Genomic DNA, 19911 nt, shown 5'->3' with positions numbered 1-19911 from the left:
CCATTATGCTGAGGTTTTATCTGACTGTAACAGTTCAGTTTTCTTTCTTAAGCTTCCCTCATGGATTAAATGTAACAGCTGCAGCTGTTAGGGGAAATGACAGAGTATTTCACTGACGAGTAAAAGAGAGAGAAACTAGCAGGGTATTTATTTTTGTTTGGTTTATTTGTTTGTTTTTTAATCCTTAACCTGTTTACTTACTTCCAGTAAAGTTTGTAGCATTTGGTTTGGGAGACGATCTGCTGATTTGATTGATGTTTTATGGCTGGATTGTCACTGTGTATTTCAGAAGAAACTGTTCTCCAATCTTGGAGTAGTGTAGCAGGCAGCTCGATGGCTGCTCCGTAGTGTTGGTTTCATCCACCCTGCCGTGTGTGCTCACTGAAATTCCTGTTTGTTTTTCATTTGATGCTTTCCAAGATGAGAGTTTTTTTTTTTTTTTTTCTGTACAGGATCTGTCAGGTTCGTTTGGTGTCAGCTGAATTCAGCTGGGCCCTTTGGTTCCCTCCTGCACTGAACATCTGGGCACTGGGAGCGGCGCTCTGGGTGGAGGTGCTCCAAGCCCGAAATGAGCTCCTGTTGATCAGACTGAAGGGCTGCTTGTTGACCCTCCAGGGCACGGTGTAAGGCCCATCTGTTAGGGCTGGATTTTGCCTCAGGGAAGGTTACTTCAGTTAAGGTCTACAGGGACTATGTTTAGCAGACATTAAAAGTATAATAGCAAATTGATTGGGCTTTTGTGCATGTGTTCAGTGCCTGGCTCAGCTCGCTTCAAGTGGGCGGTTGCTAATGGGACTTGGTGGAAACTAAAAATGAAATTATTTTGCTGTTCTTTCAGGTTTTTTGGTGATATTCCTGCTCGACTCTTACCCTCTGTTGTTCTGAAAGATTAACAAAATCAGGGAAAGAATGAATTTTGGGCTTTTCATTCGTTAAATTCAATAGAAGGTATTACTTGCAGTAGTGAGGAAAACAATCTCCTTGGAGAGCCAAGTGTGTGTCAGCAGTGATGTGCAGTATACCATTTTATTTAATGCATTAAATAATGGTCTTATTATAGTTTTAATGACATTTAAATGTATACAAAAATTAGGGCCCAGGTGTATAATATGTAGTTTAAAATTTGTACATTTCAAATTGCGAATAATTAGAATTTCGTTTTTTTCTTTATAGAAAATATCTATATTTACAGAACTCAAATAGTGGCTTAATTTTGCTCAGGTCCTTAAAGGAACAGAATAATCCAGAATTTAAAGTGCTTGAAAAATGCTTTTTGTTTTCTGTGAACTGAAAATGACTGGCAGCTTCCTATGAGTTTTTAGGTATCTTTTTTTTGTTTCAGGATTTTTTTTAAGTAGAATTTGAACTGAATTAACCAGCTAGACACATTTGATTGTGCAAGCCCTAGCCTTTTAACATGAAAGCGCTGCTAAAAATACCTTAATGTTCTTGATTATGAAGATTGTATTATTTCTAGCCACAGGTAAAATAAAACTAAGACCTGAAACAATGCCTTTGAGGTAATTATTCCTCTATTTAAGCCTGCATGTTTTTGCTTAATGAACACATTTTAAATGTCAGTATCGTTTCAAAGCTGTTGATCTCTTGGTAGAGGGAAAGTTTGTAGGAGGAGTGAAAAATGTCTGACCCCTCTGAGAAGATTCTGTGTTTTCAGTTCTACCTTGCTGCATTTGGCAGACCCTGCCAGTGTTTGCAGACTTGGTGAAATGAGGTGTGGGTTTAGGAAGGCATTTCAGAAATGCATTCAGTTCTTGCCTCTAAACCTGTGATTTTTATGTCAAGTTGATTCAGGTGCTCGACTAGGTTGAAAATAGGGACAACAAGCTCGAAGATCGTATTGTGCTTGCTGTAACAGTTCTAAATTTTAGTAATTAGTCAGTCTTTTGAATGGTGCTTCTTAAAAACTGCTATTGTGTATGCAGGCTCTCTCCAGCAGTGACTGTTTTTGATGCTCTATTGTTTGGGATGACCCCTGAGCTGAACTCTCTGAAACTCAAATGTCTAATGTTCTTCATCAGGCCATGGTCTATAGATCCATTACAATGGAGCTGGAGCTGCCTCCAGCCTGGGAGCAAACCCAGCCTTGCCTGTCACTGGCAGGAGGGGAGTGCCACAAGCGCCTCAGTTCTGCTCGTGTCATTCTGCTTTGATAGTGGCAGGCAGGCTTTAAACAGACCTGCCTGCCAAAAGGAACTTAGCAAAAGGCAGAAAAACTTGCTTTAGTTTAGCTAGCTAAAAATCTGTTTCAATGTCTCTGTTCTATTACAAGGATGTCTGTGTTTTTCTTACTTTGTTTTCTCCTCTTATGCACGTTATTACTTTCCCACTTGTAGGCTTTATGGATTTGGGGTGAGAAAGCAGAAGGATGTAATTTCCATCACTACCTTCCCTTTGTTAAGGAACTCTTCCCTCTGTCAGATCATCTCAAGCAGATAGAAGTCGTATTGGCTTGAAAAACCCTGTTCATAGATTGAAAGACGCATTTTCTCTGTAGTTCTGAGTGTTTGTGCACACATCTTACTTACTTGTCTGTCCTGTCCTCATGCCCTGTCTGAAATTCTGAGAAATAAAAAAAGTGGATGAATTGGCAGCTTTAACAGACGCAGTGTTGCAGTTAAGTCTTCATAGACTTAGTAGCAGCCACAGCTCTGACTGTAAAACTTATCTTTCTGCTTCATCTTGAAATGGGCAGGTCAAAAGACCGCCCAAGTCAGTGTCTTTGATGTTACATATACTGCAGACTGTTCTATGAAAAGCTTCCTGATGTTTTCTCAGTGTTTGAAAGACGAGAGAAAACTACACACACTTGAGCTGTACTGGGCACTGGTCTTTCACAGATTCTCATTGCAGCCCTTACCTCTTTAGTGAGATACAGAACTTGCTAAGTGAGGCAGAAGCTGATTCTGGATTTCATAGTACTGGGAAGCACCTGGTCACCTGAAATAGGCTGGTTCTGGAGGCACAGAAGAGGAAACAAAAAATGTATGTTAACGTTTTTATTTAACAGATTATTACTAGGAAGGAATGTGCCAGGGCAATGAGTTTCTTGCATTGGAGTCTACCAAGAATCTATCAGGAAAGTGCCATCCAAACCTAGTGACCTCTTGTTGTGTGACTCCTGATCATTTTGTTTTATAGACAATTGAGGTATTTCTCTAGTAGGTTCTGTTACAGCAGTATTTGTCTATGCTTTTCAATGTCATATTCAAACTAGAAGGAAGGAGGACATTTTGACTTAAATATTGGGTTGTTGTTGCTCAACTGGATTTAAGTTATATTTTTCCCCATTTTTAGACAGGATTTTGAATAGCTTATAGAATTATAGCCCAGTGTAGCACTTCATTCTCAATTTCCAGATTTTATATGCTACTACTTGGTTTAAGTGCTATGGGCAGCCCTTTTTAATTCCAGTTCCTCTGATACAAGATTTTGATACTGTGTTAATCTGTTAGCCTTTAGCAAACACTTGGGCTATTAAACCCCGACCCAGCAAACATTTAAACAGTAATAGCTAAATTAGGTTGTTACTGGTTTTTTATGCCATTAATAACCCTACTTGTCACGATAGTTTGTGCTGGGATCTGTTGACTTTCATATATTTTTCTCCAGAAGAAGGTAGGATAGCTTATAAAAAAACCACAAAGCTTAAGCATTTGCATTCCTCAGGCTGTAAAATTAGAGGCCTGTGATCTTGTGTCAAGGTCTGTTGCACTGCACTGGCAACGTGAACTAAACTCTCATGCTTTGGGTTGATAATTTTCAGGGGGTTTTTATCTCTTCTTAGAGAAATCAAGCAGATTTTATGCCTGTGGAATAGACAAACCACACACACCTGCGTGAGGGTGCACTTCTCCCCTTCTCCAAGTGCTTTCACAGAACTTGCTCAGGGTTATGTTTTCACATTGCTTTCCCACCTCAGAAAGGTCTGTAAAGCCAGGGAACTGTGGTGAGTGGCCCTTATACTCTGCCCTGTAGCCAGCAGCACCACACATCCTCTCAGTCAGAAGTCTGCTTGTACTCTTTGTGGGGTGTGTGAGAATGGACGCATTCTAATGCTGTCTGGGGGTGTAGAAACTCGTACTGACTGGAAATAGCTTTGAACTCCTCCTTGAAACTCTTTGGGAAGCAGTTTCCTTTGGTACCTTTCAGCTGTGGGAAAGGCAGGGTTATTTATTGACCTGAGCTGGTATGAGGCAGCTGTTGCATGGGTGCTGTATGTGCGGTGCTTTGCCATCCTTGGCTAAGCAGCTTCCTGTCGGGACCACTGATCCGTGTAACAGCACTGTCTGTGGCAGGAGTGCCTGGGCTTTGTGCCATTCTCTGTGTCCAAACCTACTTCCAAGTGTGGATGTGAGAGAGCTGTATTTGGTTAGCTTAAACTGAGAGGGAGGTGGGGTGGTGGCACAATTAACTATAATTAATTATTCAGTTTTGCTATCATCATGGGTAAATTTTGCTTTCACGGTGCAGTTTTACAGACTTTATTTTTGGGGATCATTTTTGGCCTAGGCATCTGTTGAGGAAGAAGATGTCGGTCCCATCATTGCATCTATTGTGAGCCTGGCACAGGGGAAAAACTAGGATTACTTGCAATAGGTTTTGCAGATAAAGCTTCTGACAATTTCTTACAGGGATCCTAAAATGTTGTTACAATATGTTTAGTTAGTGGCTGTTAATGCTTTTGGGGCTGGGAGCTTCAGCTGGAATATTTTTTTTATTGCTAGTGACAGATTGGGGGTTGTATTTCATAAAAGGAATCAAGATTACTGGGGATGGAAGACACGAGGAAGGATCAATGAAAACTGTGTATTCAGGGTATAGAAAAGGGAAGAAAATAAAAATAATGGACACATGGAAATTCGCTGTGTAGCAGCAAATAGCCCACATGACTTCAATGCATAGGAGCTGTGCCTTCTAAATTGTTAAACCTTGTTTGAAATTGGGAGGGGGGTGGAAGAAAGGCATGTGGTATTTGTGTATCATTTAGGATCTATGTATTTGATATACCTTCATTTAAGCCAAAAGGTGTTGAAAAGGTATCTGAAACTTTTTTTAACATGGAAGGCAGAGGCCTAAAAATAGTTGGTCAGTTTTAGTAACAGATGGAGACAAATTAATTGGAAGATGATTTTTAAGGGTTCTGTGGTTGGGATATGTTATGTTTCTGGTATCTCTTGAGATAAGAGTTTGTTCATGAAACCAAATTACTCAGAGTAGTTAAAACTGAAGCTTATAACTAGGAGCATTGCTGAAGGGAATCTGCTACTTAGACCAAGGCAAGTCACTTTTTATGGATAAATTCTGTGGAATCTACCTGGTGGGTGAGAATGGGAAATCTAAACAAAGCAAATATCTGTGATTATTTCAAAATCTGTCACAGAAAGAAACCTGCTAGCATAGTAATGATTCAAAAAGATCCAGATAATGTGTGAAAACATTGGTAGAGACTCTTAGAGCAAGAAGGGCAGACATGTTAATGGTATCATCAGATTTTGACTAATGGTGTTTTTTCTTTCATTTATCTCAATGAGTAATAGAACAACACCGGGCATGTAAACAGTGATGGTAAAAATAAGGAACAGCACCTGTACCTTAAAAGCAGGATGGTTTAACATATCCCAGTTATACACATACTGGAGAGGATCTGGTGCAGGCTCTCCAAGGTGGTGAGGGTGCTGAAGCAAATCCAGTGCGTGGAGAGGCTGAGTGCGTGTGTTCCTTTCGTTCTGGGAGGAGGAGGGCAGGGTTCTTCTGTGTTCAGTGATCTGATAGGGAGGTTTAACATTAGGGGAGGCAGAGTCATCTCAACCCTGCAGCTGCCAAGGATGAGAGACAAGAGACAGAAGTTGCAGCACTGGAAATTCTGATGAGATGTTGGGAAACTTCCTCCCTCCCCCACAACAAAGTTAGTCAGCCACTGAGAAGGTTGTTCAGAAAGGTAGCAGAAATCCCAGCCTTTGAACACACCCGTTAACAACTCCGCTGGACAAGACCACAGGCAGTCTGATCTCACTCGTTCCTGTTTGAGCAGATTTGACCAACTGGTCTTTGAGGTTCTGTCAAAGATGAGCTGTTCTGTAAGGCTGTGGCTTTGTGGAACAGAAAAACTTAAAGGCCCTCATGGCAACTGAGCAGATTAACAAGATAAAAAAAAGGTGTACCAGTAGCTACTTAATGAGGAAGAACATCCATCTCCATACTTTTTTGCTTGTATTTGGGAAGAGCATACTCTGCAAGTTTTTTCTTATCCGTTTGATGCTTGTCTCTGTATCTGCAAAGATACAGATGATGAAAGTGACCCCTGCTGGCCACAGATTTCCTCTGCTGATTCTGGCTTCCCTGGAAACGTTTTGCAAAACCAAAACAAGCAGCGTTAGTTTAGACCATGCACATGATGGGCGCTGTGCTGGGGCCATGTGGGAGCACCTTAAACCCTATGTAGAACTAAAGTGCTGTATTGTTTTTGAGGCTCTAGTGTTGGCAGGGGATGCTGGGCTCAGTATTTTGAGGATTTTCCATTCCTCTTTTGTTCCCAGTGTCCAGAAGAAGTTACATTGTTGAGTAGTAGTTGCTGTTTCCTAACCATACGTTTATTAATAAAGCGATGAACCACAAATAATAAATTTGTGTAAGGTTTTCTTTTCAACCCGTCTAAAGATATCTGAAACAAAAGAGCTACAGTTTTGATTTGCTCTGTTAACATGTAACAAATACAAACTTTGATGTAGTTTTGGGTTTTTTTTTTTTCTCTTGCAGCATAAGCAGCACTATCATGGACGTAGACAGCACAATTTCCAGTGGGCGTTCCACGCCAGTCATGATGAATGGCCAGGGAGTTGCTGCCTCCTCTGCCAAAAGCATTGCCTATAACTGTTGTTGGGATCACTGCCACGCCTGCTTCAGCTCCAGCCCGGACCTGGCCGACCACATTCGCTCCATACACGTGGATGGGCAGCGAGGAGGGGTTGGTGTTACTTTCGGGTTTTCCTTCTTTCTTATCTACCAATGTTTTGCTCTTGAATGACAGTAGCAAACTTTCTCTTTCAAAATTCCGGTTTTGTGACTAGTGGCAGCAAAGTTAATGGCCTAACTTGAAGAATGTAGTCAGTTCTGTACAATAAATTATTTGAGACTGCCAGGGTTTTGATAGTGTGTTGATTTCTCAACATCCTGAAGCTGCTGATGTGTCTTTAAGTGCTTACACTTGGAATTAATTTTCTTAAAACTCTCAGTGTACGTGTTCCTGCATGTGAACTCAGGTGAAGTCACATCTTAATTACTCTTACCAAGGAGTCTCACTGCAGGTAAAATCTATCCATAATGTAAATAGGGGAGATGTAAGACTGGCTCAAGAGTACAAAGTCTTAACAAAACAGCTCTGTGTGTAATACTGATGGCAAGTTTACCTTCTATATAATTGCATCTAATTTTTTTTTTTTTAATTGAGTTGCATATATAAGCATGTAATTTCTAGTCTAATCCCTGGACAAATGGTAATTGGTCTCAATTTTAATGTTTAAAAACATCTTTTAGTAGAGTAATTTCAACTTTGTACTTAACTACCTCCCATCTTCAAGCTCCCAAATTACCTCTGATGCCTGGAATATATCATGTAAACTACCTTTACATCCAGCACAAGCAATCTGCCTGCTTTAGGCACTGCATGTTGCAGCTCTTCAGTTTCTGAGAGAGGTAATATCAATTCTTGAAGTAGAAGAGTTATGTTTTGACTTTTTGTCCTATCACTTCTTCAGAAGGAAAATGTTAGGCTGTTGAACTTTATCTTCAGTGAATAAGAAACTTAAATAAAATGCTAATTTGCATTAGTTTAAATAATTTATTATGTAAATGTGTCACTGAGACAGCTGTGACTCTGGCTGTATTTAGCTAATATTTTTTGGCATGATTGAACTTTTCAGCTTCATATTTGATGGCTTTTTTCAGTCCAGTATCTAAGCAGAAACATCCATCCAGTGTAATGGCTTTTTAGCCACCCATGAGATGATTTCTGAGTTCTGTCCACAGGTGTATAAAAGTGTTACAGGAAACCTGGGTGAAACAATGAAATGAATAAGGTGTGTTTGGATCTTTGTTATCCCGTCCATGACTCCCTTACATTTCTTAAAAAGGAGCTGGAAGATTTTGCAGATTTTGGTTGGAGGAGTGTCTTTTTCCTGTATTTTATTTCTTGTCACTTGCATTTCATGTGGCATGATTTGTGGATATTTTTCTTTAGAAAATGTTGGACTGTATTTGTATATTTGAAAGAGGAGGTTGTTGGAAGCACGAAGTGTCTGATAACTGTTGCACACTTTGGAGTCCCCCTTACTGGAGTTGATTTTTTGAGGAGTTCCAGCGTGGTGCTGTGGGAGAGGGATGTATCCCAGTGGGTTTGTTTCAGGGATTTGTCTGCCACCTGCCGGTGAGGTGTTCCAGTGTGTTGGAAATTGTGCTTTTGATGGGATTTCAGATCTTACTTAACTGCAATGGCTCTAAGTGTGAAGAAAAGTAGGGCTTAAAGTAGTTGCTCATTTAGAATGGAAAGGAATAGGATAAATGTCTTTGCATGGTTATATGTATTTTTTCCACGTAATTCCGAGGTCATGACTCCAGTCCAAACCAGATACATCCGTGAAGAGCCTGGGAAACTTTCTGACAAAACAGTTTTACTTCCAAAAGATGTTATTTCAGAAATGTTTTAAGTTCAACTTTTTGACGGGGACTCCCAAGAAGCCTTGTCTGGACTTCTGGGGTGTGTTTGCAAACCCAAGGCCTTGTATTTTCCCTGTCTGTAACTTCCCAGTAACACACCTTTGCCAAGTGCCCTGCAGTTGCTGATGGAAATGCTGGCACATTTACAGAGCTGTTGTAGAGCCAGAAATCTCAGAAATTCCAATTCTGTGGCTTTGAGGGGATCTCAAAACTGGCAGACCCCAAAGGTTTAGGGGCTTGGGCCTTGTGTCAGTAGGTCTGGATCAGTCACACAGGCACTGAGGGGTTTCCAGCTTTGTCTGAGTAAAGCTGGGTTACGTATCTATTATACAGCAAGAACGTAGAACTCCCGTGGCTGCATTTTCATTTTGAAAATAAAATCTTTTGAAGGTTGAGGGGTTTTATTCTCCAAAAGAGAACAAGAAACTGAAATCCAATTAGTTTCCTGCATTTCTGAAAACCTGTGTTATGAACAGTGCTGTTCCTGGGAACTTTCTTTTGCTGTGACAAATTAGGGCTTTACCTCCCTTCACCCACAGACCTGTTGAGGAAATTCTAATGAAAGGCAAGTTCATTGAGCTTTTTTATTCCCTCAGTTACAGATAAACACAATGAGAGGAGAGAGAAAAGCAGCATGAGTAAGTTCTGCTCCCCTTAATGCACTATTGTGCATGTGATTGTTCTGTACACTGGAATCACAAAACACCCATAGATTTTGAATCCTATGAGTAATGGTAGCTTCCTTCATCAGGAAGTGAATATAAGGCCCTAACTAGAGGTATCTGGTATTCCAGAATACAAAACTCCAGTATATAAACTACGTTACAATTAACAGTTTTTACTTTTTCATGCCCAAGGAATAAAATCAATTGCTTATGAGGGTAAATTATTTTATTTCTATAACTACTACCCAGAAAATGCAAATTTTTCATTAAAAAATGTTCAGTGTCCATAACTGTTGGATACAGATACTGAGTGCAAACACAAATACAGCAGATCCCGTTGCTCTCGATTGTGTTTATCTGCAGGAGCATCTGTCTGTTGGTATTTTCTTCCACTGACCTTTTTTTTATTGAATACTTGGGGTTGTAGTTATTTTTTCCTTGGTGAGATATGAGAAGTGTGTTTCAAAATACATGGTTATGTTCAGAATTCTTTGAAGTGTTGTAAAAACAGCCTTCGTTGCTAATGTGATATTTTTATTTGCTGTTCTCTCTGACTTGTGTAAACTTACCGCATTTTTACCCTACTAGGTGTTTGTTTGCTTGTGGAAAGGTTGCAAAGTATATAATACACCTTCAACAAGTCAAAGTTGGTTGCAGAGGCATATGCTGACACACAGTGGGGACAAACCTTTCAAGGTAAGGCTCATGCATTATCTCGTATTTTTTAAAAAAATCTCTTTATTTTTCCTAATACATCAATTGAAAAATACCATCACTGGAGGATTTCTTAAAAAGTGAGCTGAGCCTTCTTCTTTGCAGTAATAGTGCCCAAAAGTCCTGTTCTTTTAAAAAAGCAGGTGAAGAAACTGTTATTGCTTCTATATCCCTGTTTCTTTTAATCTATAAATGGCAGGGAGTATAAAACTAAAGAGTGCTAAACTTCAGGGGGTTTGTGCATTTTGCAGTTGAGCTGCTTACACTGTAACAGGGAGATATTTTCTCTCCTACTTTACACTTCCACATTGAATTTTGGACCATGGCTGATGGTGCACATTCTGTGCTTGAGTAAGAGCTGCTTTTGTTAAATTCAGTAAAAGCACTGGCAGTGGCTATTTATGGTTCACTTCTCTGAAAAGAAAAAGGAAGTCAGGAATGCAGGACCATTGAGCTGACTGTATTTCCTGCACAGTATTTTCTAACTTTCTCTTTCTTTCTCCCCTTAATCTGTACCTGCAATTCTAGGTATAGTAGTGTTTATCATTCCCATATCCACCAATCCGTTATTAATGAGTTGCTTCATCCTCTTATGGATACACTTGGGGCAGTTCATAGCTGTCAGTCCTGGATCACTTGATGGTAAGTCCCACCCACACTACTTCAGACTGAAGTTCTTCCATGTAGGATATGAAAATGAAACAGGATTTGGGTGGGGTTTTTTGAGTTTAGGTAGCATTTTATGCCTCCTTCTCCCCCACCCCCACCAGGTTTTAGTCCCTGACTTCCCTCTCTTCTCTTTCTCCTCAGGTAATATCTTCCAATTTTTAAAAATTTTATTTTAAGGCAGCTTTATTACTAAGAATACTTTTCTGTTACGGGGGTGTCTTTCTGTAGCTACATTTTCTGTATAGGTTTTAATAGTAGTTATGACAAAAAACAAAACTAAATTAAACTCAAAACCAAGAGAGTAAAAATAGTGCATTGCATGTGAGAAAGGTTTTTTTTAAATTAACAGATTTTTTCCATACTGAACTGTGTAGTTTAGACTGAAAATTTCTGATTCAGAAAGTAACCCCAGGAAAATGAGTTTTAAGGTTACCTGTGTTTGAAGGAATGCATTTAGCATGCTCTTGGAAGGATGGCATAAGGATCATAGATCCCTGCAAGTTTGCAGATACGGTTGTTCCAGGAACTGATCTAATCTTAAATCCTAATCTCTGATTATTATTAATAATAGTAGTAGCGGTAGTAAAGAAAGCAACCACCAGTTACCAGAGGAAACTTGTACCTTAGGTTTTCTCTATTTTGGAACAAAATATTTTGTCTACCTCAAAGTATAATGGCAAGCTTTGTTCTTGGATGAAAGTCTTTTTCATAGCTTAATCTGTGTTCTTATTTGGTCTAGATCAAAGAAACTCAGTTTCAGAGCTGTTGGGTTGAAGAGGTGGGCGTAGCTCAGAAACACCAGTAGTTCTTTGGGGTCTGTCAGGCTTACCTAGCAAAGGCAGTTTCAGTTGGTACTCTAATTTTTTTTTGACTGGGCTGGTTACAGCTAGAGCCCTAAAATTGTCAACAGTCGTTTCTGCTAATAATCATCTTGTGTTCAATATCTGTTGTTTCACCAGCTGATTTTCTGTACTTTCTGGTCCTACTGAGGGAGAGAACAAAACATTCGAGGGTTGCAGTAGTTAATCATCCTGGCTCAATGTGTGTCACCGCAGCATTTTTTCGTACTGTTGTCTTGAGTCCCTCTGTTTGTTTTTTATCCCTGTATTTCTCAATCTGTTCCTGGGAGCTTTGAATGGAGGATAATTGTGGTCTGAGTAGAATTTTGTAACATCTTTTGTTCCCCTGTCATTTATGCTGAAATAGGCTTCAGGGCTCACATGAGGTAGCCAAGTATGTGAGTGTCTGTGATGGCAATCTATTATTTAACTGGCTCCTTTCCTTCATTTGCTGCTTCTCTTTTTTTATGCTAACTTTAGAAATCTGAGACAAAAAACCACTTGAAGTGTTGGATATTAGTCTTGACCAGTCCAAGAACAGCCTTTTATTAATTATTTTGTGGCAGTCAGTCAAAAATGGAGCCAATGTATCCATTTCATGATTTCTCATGAATCTTAATTGCTCACCTTTCAGGCAAAGCTGTATTTTTTAAAGTCAGAGTTGGTTTAAAGACTTGTTCTTCTTCATAATTACTGCAGACAAGATACTTCCCAAAACCAAAATTGCAAATGAAACTTCAGTTGCCTCATGAGAATATACTTGAATCCTAACATAAAAGGAAGGACTCTGTCATTTCAAAAAACCTGCAGAAAATAGTTATTTAGTGTTTTAATTTAAAAATAGTGTTGGGATTTTTGAGGAAAACTGTAAGAAGGAGTAATGGAAATAGTGCAGCTCTATGCTATTGTCTGAAGAACTGCTATTAAGGATGTTTTAAAGAAAAACAACCTTAGCTAGGAAAATGACAACTAAAAACATGGAAATCTTACTTTTGTAAAGGTAAAAGAGCACTACAATCATATAGTGACCAGAAGAGAGTAATAAGTATATCACAGATTGATATATTTTTACATTTTTAGTGGAAAGAAGAGAGATATGTATTTTCTTAAATTGAAAAGCATTGGGGACTGTATCAAATATAACTCTCTTTCGCATTGAAGGATATGTCCCTGTCCAGTACCCCTTTTGCTTGCAAATGGACTTATTTTATGTAGTTGCACATTTTGGGTTTAATTATCTCTTTTTGTGATACACATGGAGTTGTCCTTTGACTAAAAGCTCCATTCAGCTCTAAGTGAGCTGTTCTGCCTTCCTACTGAAGGGTCTTTGTGGGGTTTACCTGCTCTTTCCGTTCATTCCCATCAAACATGTGACTGTGCAGTTCATTTGTCACAGAAATGAACCCACTTCTAAAATGCCAAGGCAAAATGGTTCATATTTTCTTAAGTTTATTCTATTTTTTCCTGGTGTGGCTTTGAGTATCCCTCTCATCATGAAAATTGCAATACCTGTGTCACAGAAAAGATAAATTTCCATTTGGGTACTTTTTTTTTGAGACTGTTGTTATACTAGCTCCTTTTTTCTATGAGGCAATGTCTTGGTAGTGTACATCCTGCTCCTCTCTGAGTCATTTTCTTTACAGTCTGATTGTAGTGAGTCCTTTTATTTATTTTTTTTTTTTTTTTGGTCATTGTAGACATGCATTGAATATAGGTATTCTCTCCAAATAAATTTAGTATGTTCATCCTTGTGTGTGATTTTACAGACAGAGTTGAGAGAGAAATTTTTAGATCTCTTATTGCACAATTTTGCAGCAGCTTAGAAACCAGTGGAATCTTGTGGAGTATCATCAGCATGCAGGGCTGGTCCTGTTGGAGGTTCAGCAATATGGCTTTCAGACCTTACAGACAGGATGCAGAGGAGTAATCTGCTGAGTTAGAAACATCCTGGTTTCAACAAGCTCTCCTTGGCAAGTTGAAAAGAAGTGAATGAAGATATCCCACCTTTCTTGTCCTAAACTTGGCTGTTACAAGTGATAAGTGTTGGAATAGTTAAAGGAGTTGTGACAACCTCTGTTTTCTAGCATGGTTTCTGGTGTGCAGGGGCAAAAGTAAATTAGTCAAGTATTACTTAGCACTAAAAGTTACTTGAAGACACATCAAATGAAGTCTTAGATGTTGAGCACAGTGAAAGGACAAATGTCAGATGAGCATGAAATTGTGGGAGATTTTATGCAAAGTAATTGCATAAAATAATAAAAATAATAATAATTGCATATAGGATTAGGGTTGGGGTTGATGATCTCAAAGGTCTCTTCCAACTTAAATGATTCTATAAGGATGCATGTGGGATTGCCAGCAGGTGCTTTCACCCATGGATTCCAGTGGATATGCTCTTCATGTTCAAGAGCAGCCATGCAAGGTTTGCTCCTGTGGGGTAGATTTTTTTAGTGACAATAAATGGTAGTGCACAGGTTCATTGCAGACTTCTCCTTAAAATGGGGGAAGAAAGTAGTATTAAAAATGAAGTTTGGTGCTCCCTGTAACTTCCAGAATTCATGGAGGAGTGAATGCATTCAGTAGAGTAATGCTTGGTGAAATGCAGAAAACACAGGCGAGCAGCTTCAGTCTTCATTGGGAATTCCTGTCTGTTACTCTCTTGGCAGAGTATTTTCTGTCCATTAGAGCACTGCAGATGTAAAATGTGAAGACGCTCTGCCTGAACACACAGATGATGAGATAATAAGAAAATTTATCCAGATGTCTAAACTATTTACTGTTAGATTTATTAGAAAAAAAAAATACATGTTAAATAACCCAAATAGATTTGGTTATTTTGAATTCAGAACAAAAACCTGCATTGCTAGATACTTTTATATCCTGTTTGTTAAAGTCACTGGTCATTACTGCCCATTAATAATGGTGGGTATGGGTACACTGGAGAAATTAAACTTCTTACATGTTTACTTACTTTCTCTTGAAGTAACATATCCACCAATCCGGACCCAGTCTGTTCTATTTCAAATTCAATGCAAAATTTTGAGATTTAGGTTTTGGGGGAAAAATGAAAAGATTGGTTTAAAGTTGTGCTTAATAGTTGAGTTTATTAGAAGCCCTCTAGAGCTCTATAATTATCTGGTGGGAAGCTGATTTAGTGTGACTTACCGTCCAGAGATCCTGAAGTGACAGCCTGAACTGCTCCTTTATCTTTGGAGAGAAGAGACTTTACCCATTAGTAACGGATTGCTGGATATATTATTTTAGAGAAAAAAAAAAAGAACAAACAGGTAAGATTTTTTCATTCTCCTCTTCTACTATTTCCTGTCTACTACAAAGGCATTCTCTGTCATCTTTGATCTATCAGCTGTTGATTATTTGAAGACATGATCAGGTGTAGTCTCAAAGTACACAAAATCTGAATGTCTTAATTTCTGCAAATATTTTGTACTGTGGCTGCAGACTATTAATATGCTTTCTGGAAAAAGATAATTTCTGCTTTCAAGCTGCAGATATTGAGGATCTAAGGATGTTGGTTTGGGGATTTTGAAAGTAAAATTTGGGTAGAGCAAGCAGAGTTAGCAGTAGCTTGTCGATAATCCATATAGAATATTTGTGATTGTTTGCTCTCTACATGACAAGAAAAAAGTTATGACAGGGTGAGTCAGCCTGCAGTTTTTCATAAAAGTGTTTCCCATCTGACAAAAAACACAGTTACGGTTTGAAAAGTTTTTAAAAGTACTTGACACATAGTTTGTGCTTTTTTCCCAAAGGTTTTGGCTTTTTGATACTATATTTAACTTGGAATTTGGTAATGCATGCACTTTACCAATACCACTGTATTTTTGATCTCTAGGAGGCATTGGTAAAACTAAAATTTTCATTTTAGTGACTGAATTTCAGGATATGCGCTTTTCTTGGGCTAATTTTTTTTTTTTGACAGTGTTTGTATGATCAGAAAGAGCTGGAATCTGAAGTCAGGAGCATATTAGTGAAAGTTAATCTTAAATTTAGATTTTGTGGCTTAGCATGAGGCTGCTTTTTATGGCCAAGACAGCTATTTCAAGGACAAAAAAAAAGGAGAGCAAAAAATGTTTAAACTAATGCATACATGCATTGTACACATATCTGTTGATTGTGAGTTAAATCATCTTTCATAAAAATAAGGGAAGTTTGATAGGGCTTAGCAATCTAATTTAGTAGATGCTGGCCTTACCCACAGCAAGGGACTTGGAACTGTATGACTTTTAAAGGACCCTTCCAACCCAAACCACCCTGTGATCCTGTAAGTGTAAATTTTAATGTTCAGTATGAATTTAAAGTCAGGAGAATTGTGTTGGAGTTACCACAGTGTGAATGAGATCAGCATCCAGAGTGTGTTGGGATTCACAAGTGTACTGGGATTTCTTCCATTGTGAGTCACTACAGTCTAAGTAGACAATATTGCCATTGTTTGAACATGGGAAATCTTAGGGCAAGGTAAAAAGTCATAGGGGGGATTTTGGTAGAAATCTTCACAATTCTTTATTAGTGGGGGAGACAAGGAGAAACAAAAACAGCATGAAGGTTCCTCAAGCTTTTTGTCAGGGAATTTTACATTTGAGTTACTTCACTACTTAGAGAACTTTCTCTAACTCCCTCTAAGAATTCTTCCCTTTAAAAAAACACAGCAGACACGCAAAAAAAGGTGAAAAACATCCTTCCATTTTTTTACCTTTTACTGTCTTGAAATCTATCTACTTATTTTTGGTCCTATAGCAAGTATTAAGCTATTGGGGACAGCACAGTTTTTTTCTCTTAGTGGACTCTGTATTTTACTACTGATCATTGAAAACCATTCGCTAAGTCTGAGGCAGAAGTAGACTTTTCGGTTTTGCAACCAGTGTTAGAAAACAACACAGTTGGGGTTTAGGGGCAGAAAGTGGGACATGTGGAATTCTAAAGCTATTTTCCTGTCTCTCAATCAAATGTGCAGGTGTGGGGCAGGTTACTGTAAGCTTGGAAATTCATCCTTAGCCTTCAAAATGACGTCGCACCGTGGCCATAGTTGCAGCAGCATTACTTATTCCCAAGCTCCTGTTGGAGCTGCCTCATTAGTTTGCTGTGAAGGGAAGTGTTAGGAAGAGAAGCAGGTGAAAGAGCTGAGAAACAGAGGAAGGAAAGGAAGGAGCCAGACAGATGTGGAAGGAGGAGAACTTCCCAATGGTTCAGACTGGTGATAGGTTTTTTGCTACTGGCTGATGCACTCATTTGTCCTACTGCCGTTGTCTGGATCTGAAGAAAAATCAATCATATGGATACACAGCTAATTGCAGCCAGTGATGAAATGTATACTCTAAAATCGCTTTTCTATTACCCATGTAAGCTCAGAGCACAATAGAAAAGGGTTGTGCTTCCCTCTCCAACTATATAATTTAAATACTTACTTTGCAAATGAAATAATTATAAATATGAATACTTATTAAAATACTTAAAGGTATATAAGTAATTATATACCAGATACTTATAAAAATACCAATAATTGTAGTCAGTACAAGCTTAGTTATTGTAATCATTCAGTTTGTGTTTTTGCTTGATTATTTTTGGATCTTATTTTTCTTTTGAGAGAGGACATTTCCTTTAAATGAGAACTACCTTAAATGCTCCTGTAGTAATAGCAGCATCCCCAAATGAATGTATAAATAATTGTTACTACACCTTTACTGAAGTTAGTTTTAGACAGAACTGTAAGGCAGCTGTTCAGTGACTTTTTATATCATTTACAAAGATCATTAAGTTATTTCAAATTTAATGTGGGTAAGGATGTATTTGTTACTTCTGCCTTCTCACAAGAAAGGATTGGAGAGGTGTTAAGAAACTCTAACAGTGCAGTGTTTTGAAAGGCTAAGGGAATGATGGTCTATGAAGAGGGAAGTTCTTCAGAAGCCTGTTTTCTGTGGGAAGTTTGCCCATGCATTGAGATTAATTTTATGCTATACAATATAAAATACAGTATGGCATAAAAAATACTGTATAATTATTGAGAGTTAAAAACTTCAAAAAGATGTATTTTAGAGTATGTTTTTATTTTTCTTTTTAAGAATTGCATGGTCATTAAGAATTTGGTTTTGCTTTAGTGTGTTGGAAGTTGAGCCAGAAAAGTCAAACCAAGGTCTCTGAAGCTCTTGTGCCACACAGCCACTGATCCAGTTGCTCTGTTTTCTCTCACTAGTGTGTAGTTGGTGGGTGCAATGCCAGCTTTGCATCTCAGGGAGGACTTGCCCGTCATGTGCCCACACACTTCAGCCAGCAGAACTCTTCAAAAGTTGCCAGCCAGCCAAAGGCCAAAGAGGAATCTCCATCTAAAGCTGGAATGAATAAAAGAAGAAAATTGAAGAACAAGAGACGACGATCACTACGTAAGTGTTTCGCAGAAGTAGAAGTTCTTGAAAGGTTTGTCTTAGAGTGAAAGTTCCTTCTCACTCTGGTGGCTTCTTTGCATATTTGAATCTGGTAGTGTTGGCATTCCTTGTGATGGAAGGGAAGAAAACAATTCCGGATTCTGTTTGTGTTCCTTTCCAGGGCAAATCTCTGTGTGTCAAGGAAAAAAGATCAGGTTCCTGTGAGCAACAATTGGAGTTGCCAATTGGAAGAAGTTTTTCATTTCAGAGTCCCATTTTGTTTACTGACTGTATTACTGTTGGAAAGTGCTCTGTTTAGTGCTGATGAGCTCAGAAGTTCAGACAGAGATTGCAGATTCATATAAATTAGACATAAATGTGTGTTATATAAGCTCTTTTTGGAGCACAACATTTCATTATGTTAATGACAGTTTTATGAGCATAACCAAGATCTAATTTTGGGCAGAACTGACTTTCTGTGTTTCTCTAATCTGTCTCCACATAGTTGATATTCATTAATTTTATATGAACCACTGTGCTGAGAGGTGTGATTTGTCATTTAAAGTGAGAACTGTTTCCTCTAGCATGAAATAATCACCTACCCAGTACCTCCTCTTGTCCCTTTGGATCTGCTAGTTTGATTCCTGAGTTGTCCTAGCCTTAGACTAATAAAGCATCAAATTTCTATAGAGATTCTAATCTACAGGAGTAATTAGGAAAAATTAGGCAATTGTAAAAATATTTCACTTTGGGTTATAATTGCTTTGGATGCAACTCTAAAGTACCAAACAGATCATTTGCTAATATTAAAGTGTTACTCTGACACCTGGATTTTAGAGGAGACATGAAAAAAACCATTTGCATTTTTTCTGCTGGTATGTCAACAGCTGAAGAAAAAATGACATGACGTTTTACTTGGGGTGCAACATCCATCTTACAGTATTGGAAGGTAGCACAGGATATCTTTTTTTATGAACCACTGGACATTTTAAATCTCATACTGTCCACAGTTTTATTTCTCCAAAACTCTTCTGCAGCAGAACATGCAACTGTATCCATCTTTCTCTTACTGTGAAGAAATACAGTTACCCTTTATTCAAATGGTACTGCAAGGATGGATTCACATACTAGTGGTCTTAGATGATTACACTATCACACAGTTGTTATTTATTCTTAGTACCTCACCTGTGTTTTAAGGAACTTGGTTGAAATTTATGAAACAGTGGTCATGTTTCTGCCTTGCATGCAGACAAGCTTGTCCTGGGAAGTTATGTTATCTGCTGGAATTCTTAAAAGTTTTCTGAGCCTCTGGGTATGCCTGGGTGTTCTTAAAATATATATATGAGCAAATTGTATTGTGAAGCACAGAAGCACATCTTAAAAGTAGACATTCCTAATTTCAATTAGATTTCCTCTAATTCTTGATTCAGCATTTAAAGAAATTAGAAAACGGTTTCTGTACTTTCAGTATTTGATTTTCAAAGAGCTTTCCCTTCCCTGTGGAAATCTGTGTAAATGAGAAGGTTGCAGAAGGGAAAGCTGATCAGTGAAGGGTTATGGGCTCACTCTGCAGTATCTTTTTGCTTCGTAGATGTAATGAGAGACACATCTTGAGATAATTGCAGGTGGTTCCTAAAGGATCATCGTGATTTATTGGCTGTGTTACCGAAAATATAAATGTCTAAGACTAGTCACTTCAAAATTTTCATTTTTAGAGGTTCCTGAGTTGTGTGTTACCTTGCTTCTCCATATTGATTTTGTTAGGTGGCTGATTTAATGCATCTTAATTAATTTTCACCCCCACTATATGCAGAAGTAGTTTTTCAGCTTGGCATTTTATTAGTAGTTGATAAACATCACATTATATTATTTGACTTACAAATTTCAAATCAGAGCTTTGTAATTAAAACTTCA

General features: G+C 38.3%; 1 protein-coding gene across 2 annotated transcripts in view; it reads left to right on the top strand.

The window, feature by feature from the left end:
* The window catches only part of AEBP2 (AE binding protein 2), a 43028-nt gene that overhangs the window by 11172 nt on the left and 11945 nt on the right, over positions 1 to 19911 (top strand). For both annotated transcript variants that reach the window (XM_066184430.1, XM_066184429.1), the window contains exons 2-4: positions 6778 to 6985; positions 9987 to 10094; positions 17829 to 18015. In XM_066184430.1, the coding sequence (XP_066040527.1) occupies positions 6778 to 6985; positions 9987 to 10094; positions 17829 to 18015 (503 nt within the window). The remainder of the gene's footprint in view (positions 1 to 6777; positions 6986 to 9986; positions 10095 to 17828; positions 18016 to 19911) is intronic.

Source organism: Chamaea fasciata, unplaced genomic scaffold (genome assembly GCF_029207755.1).
Source record: "Chamaea fasciata isolate MVZ Bird 193981 ecotype frontalis unplaced genomic scaffold, bChaFas1.0.hap1 SCAF_5, whole genome shotgun sequence".
Lineage (NCBI taxonomy): Eukaryota > Metazoa > Chordata > Aves > Passeriformes > Sylviidae > Chamaea > Chamaea fasciata.
Note: the sequence above shows the minus strand (reverse complement) of the source record. Positions and strands in the feature narration are given on the sequence as shown.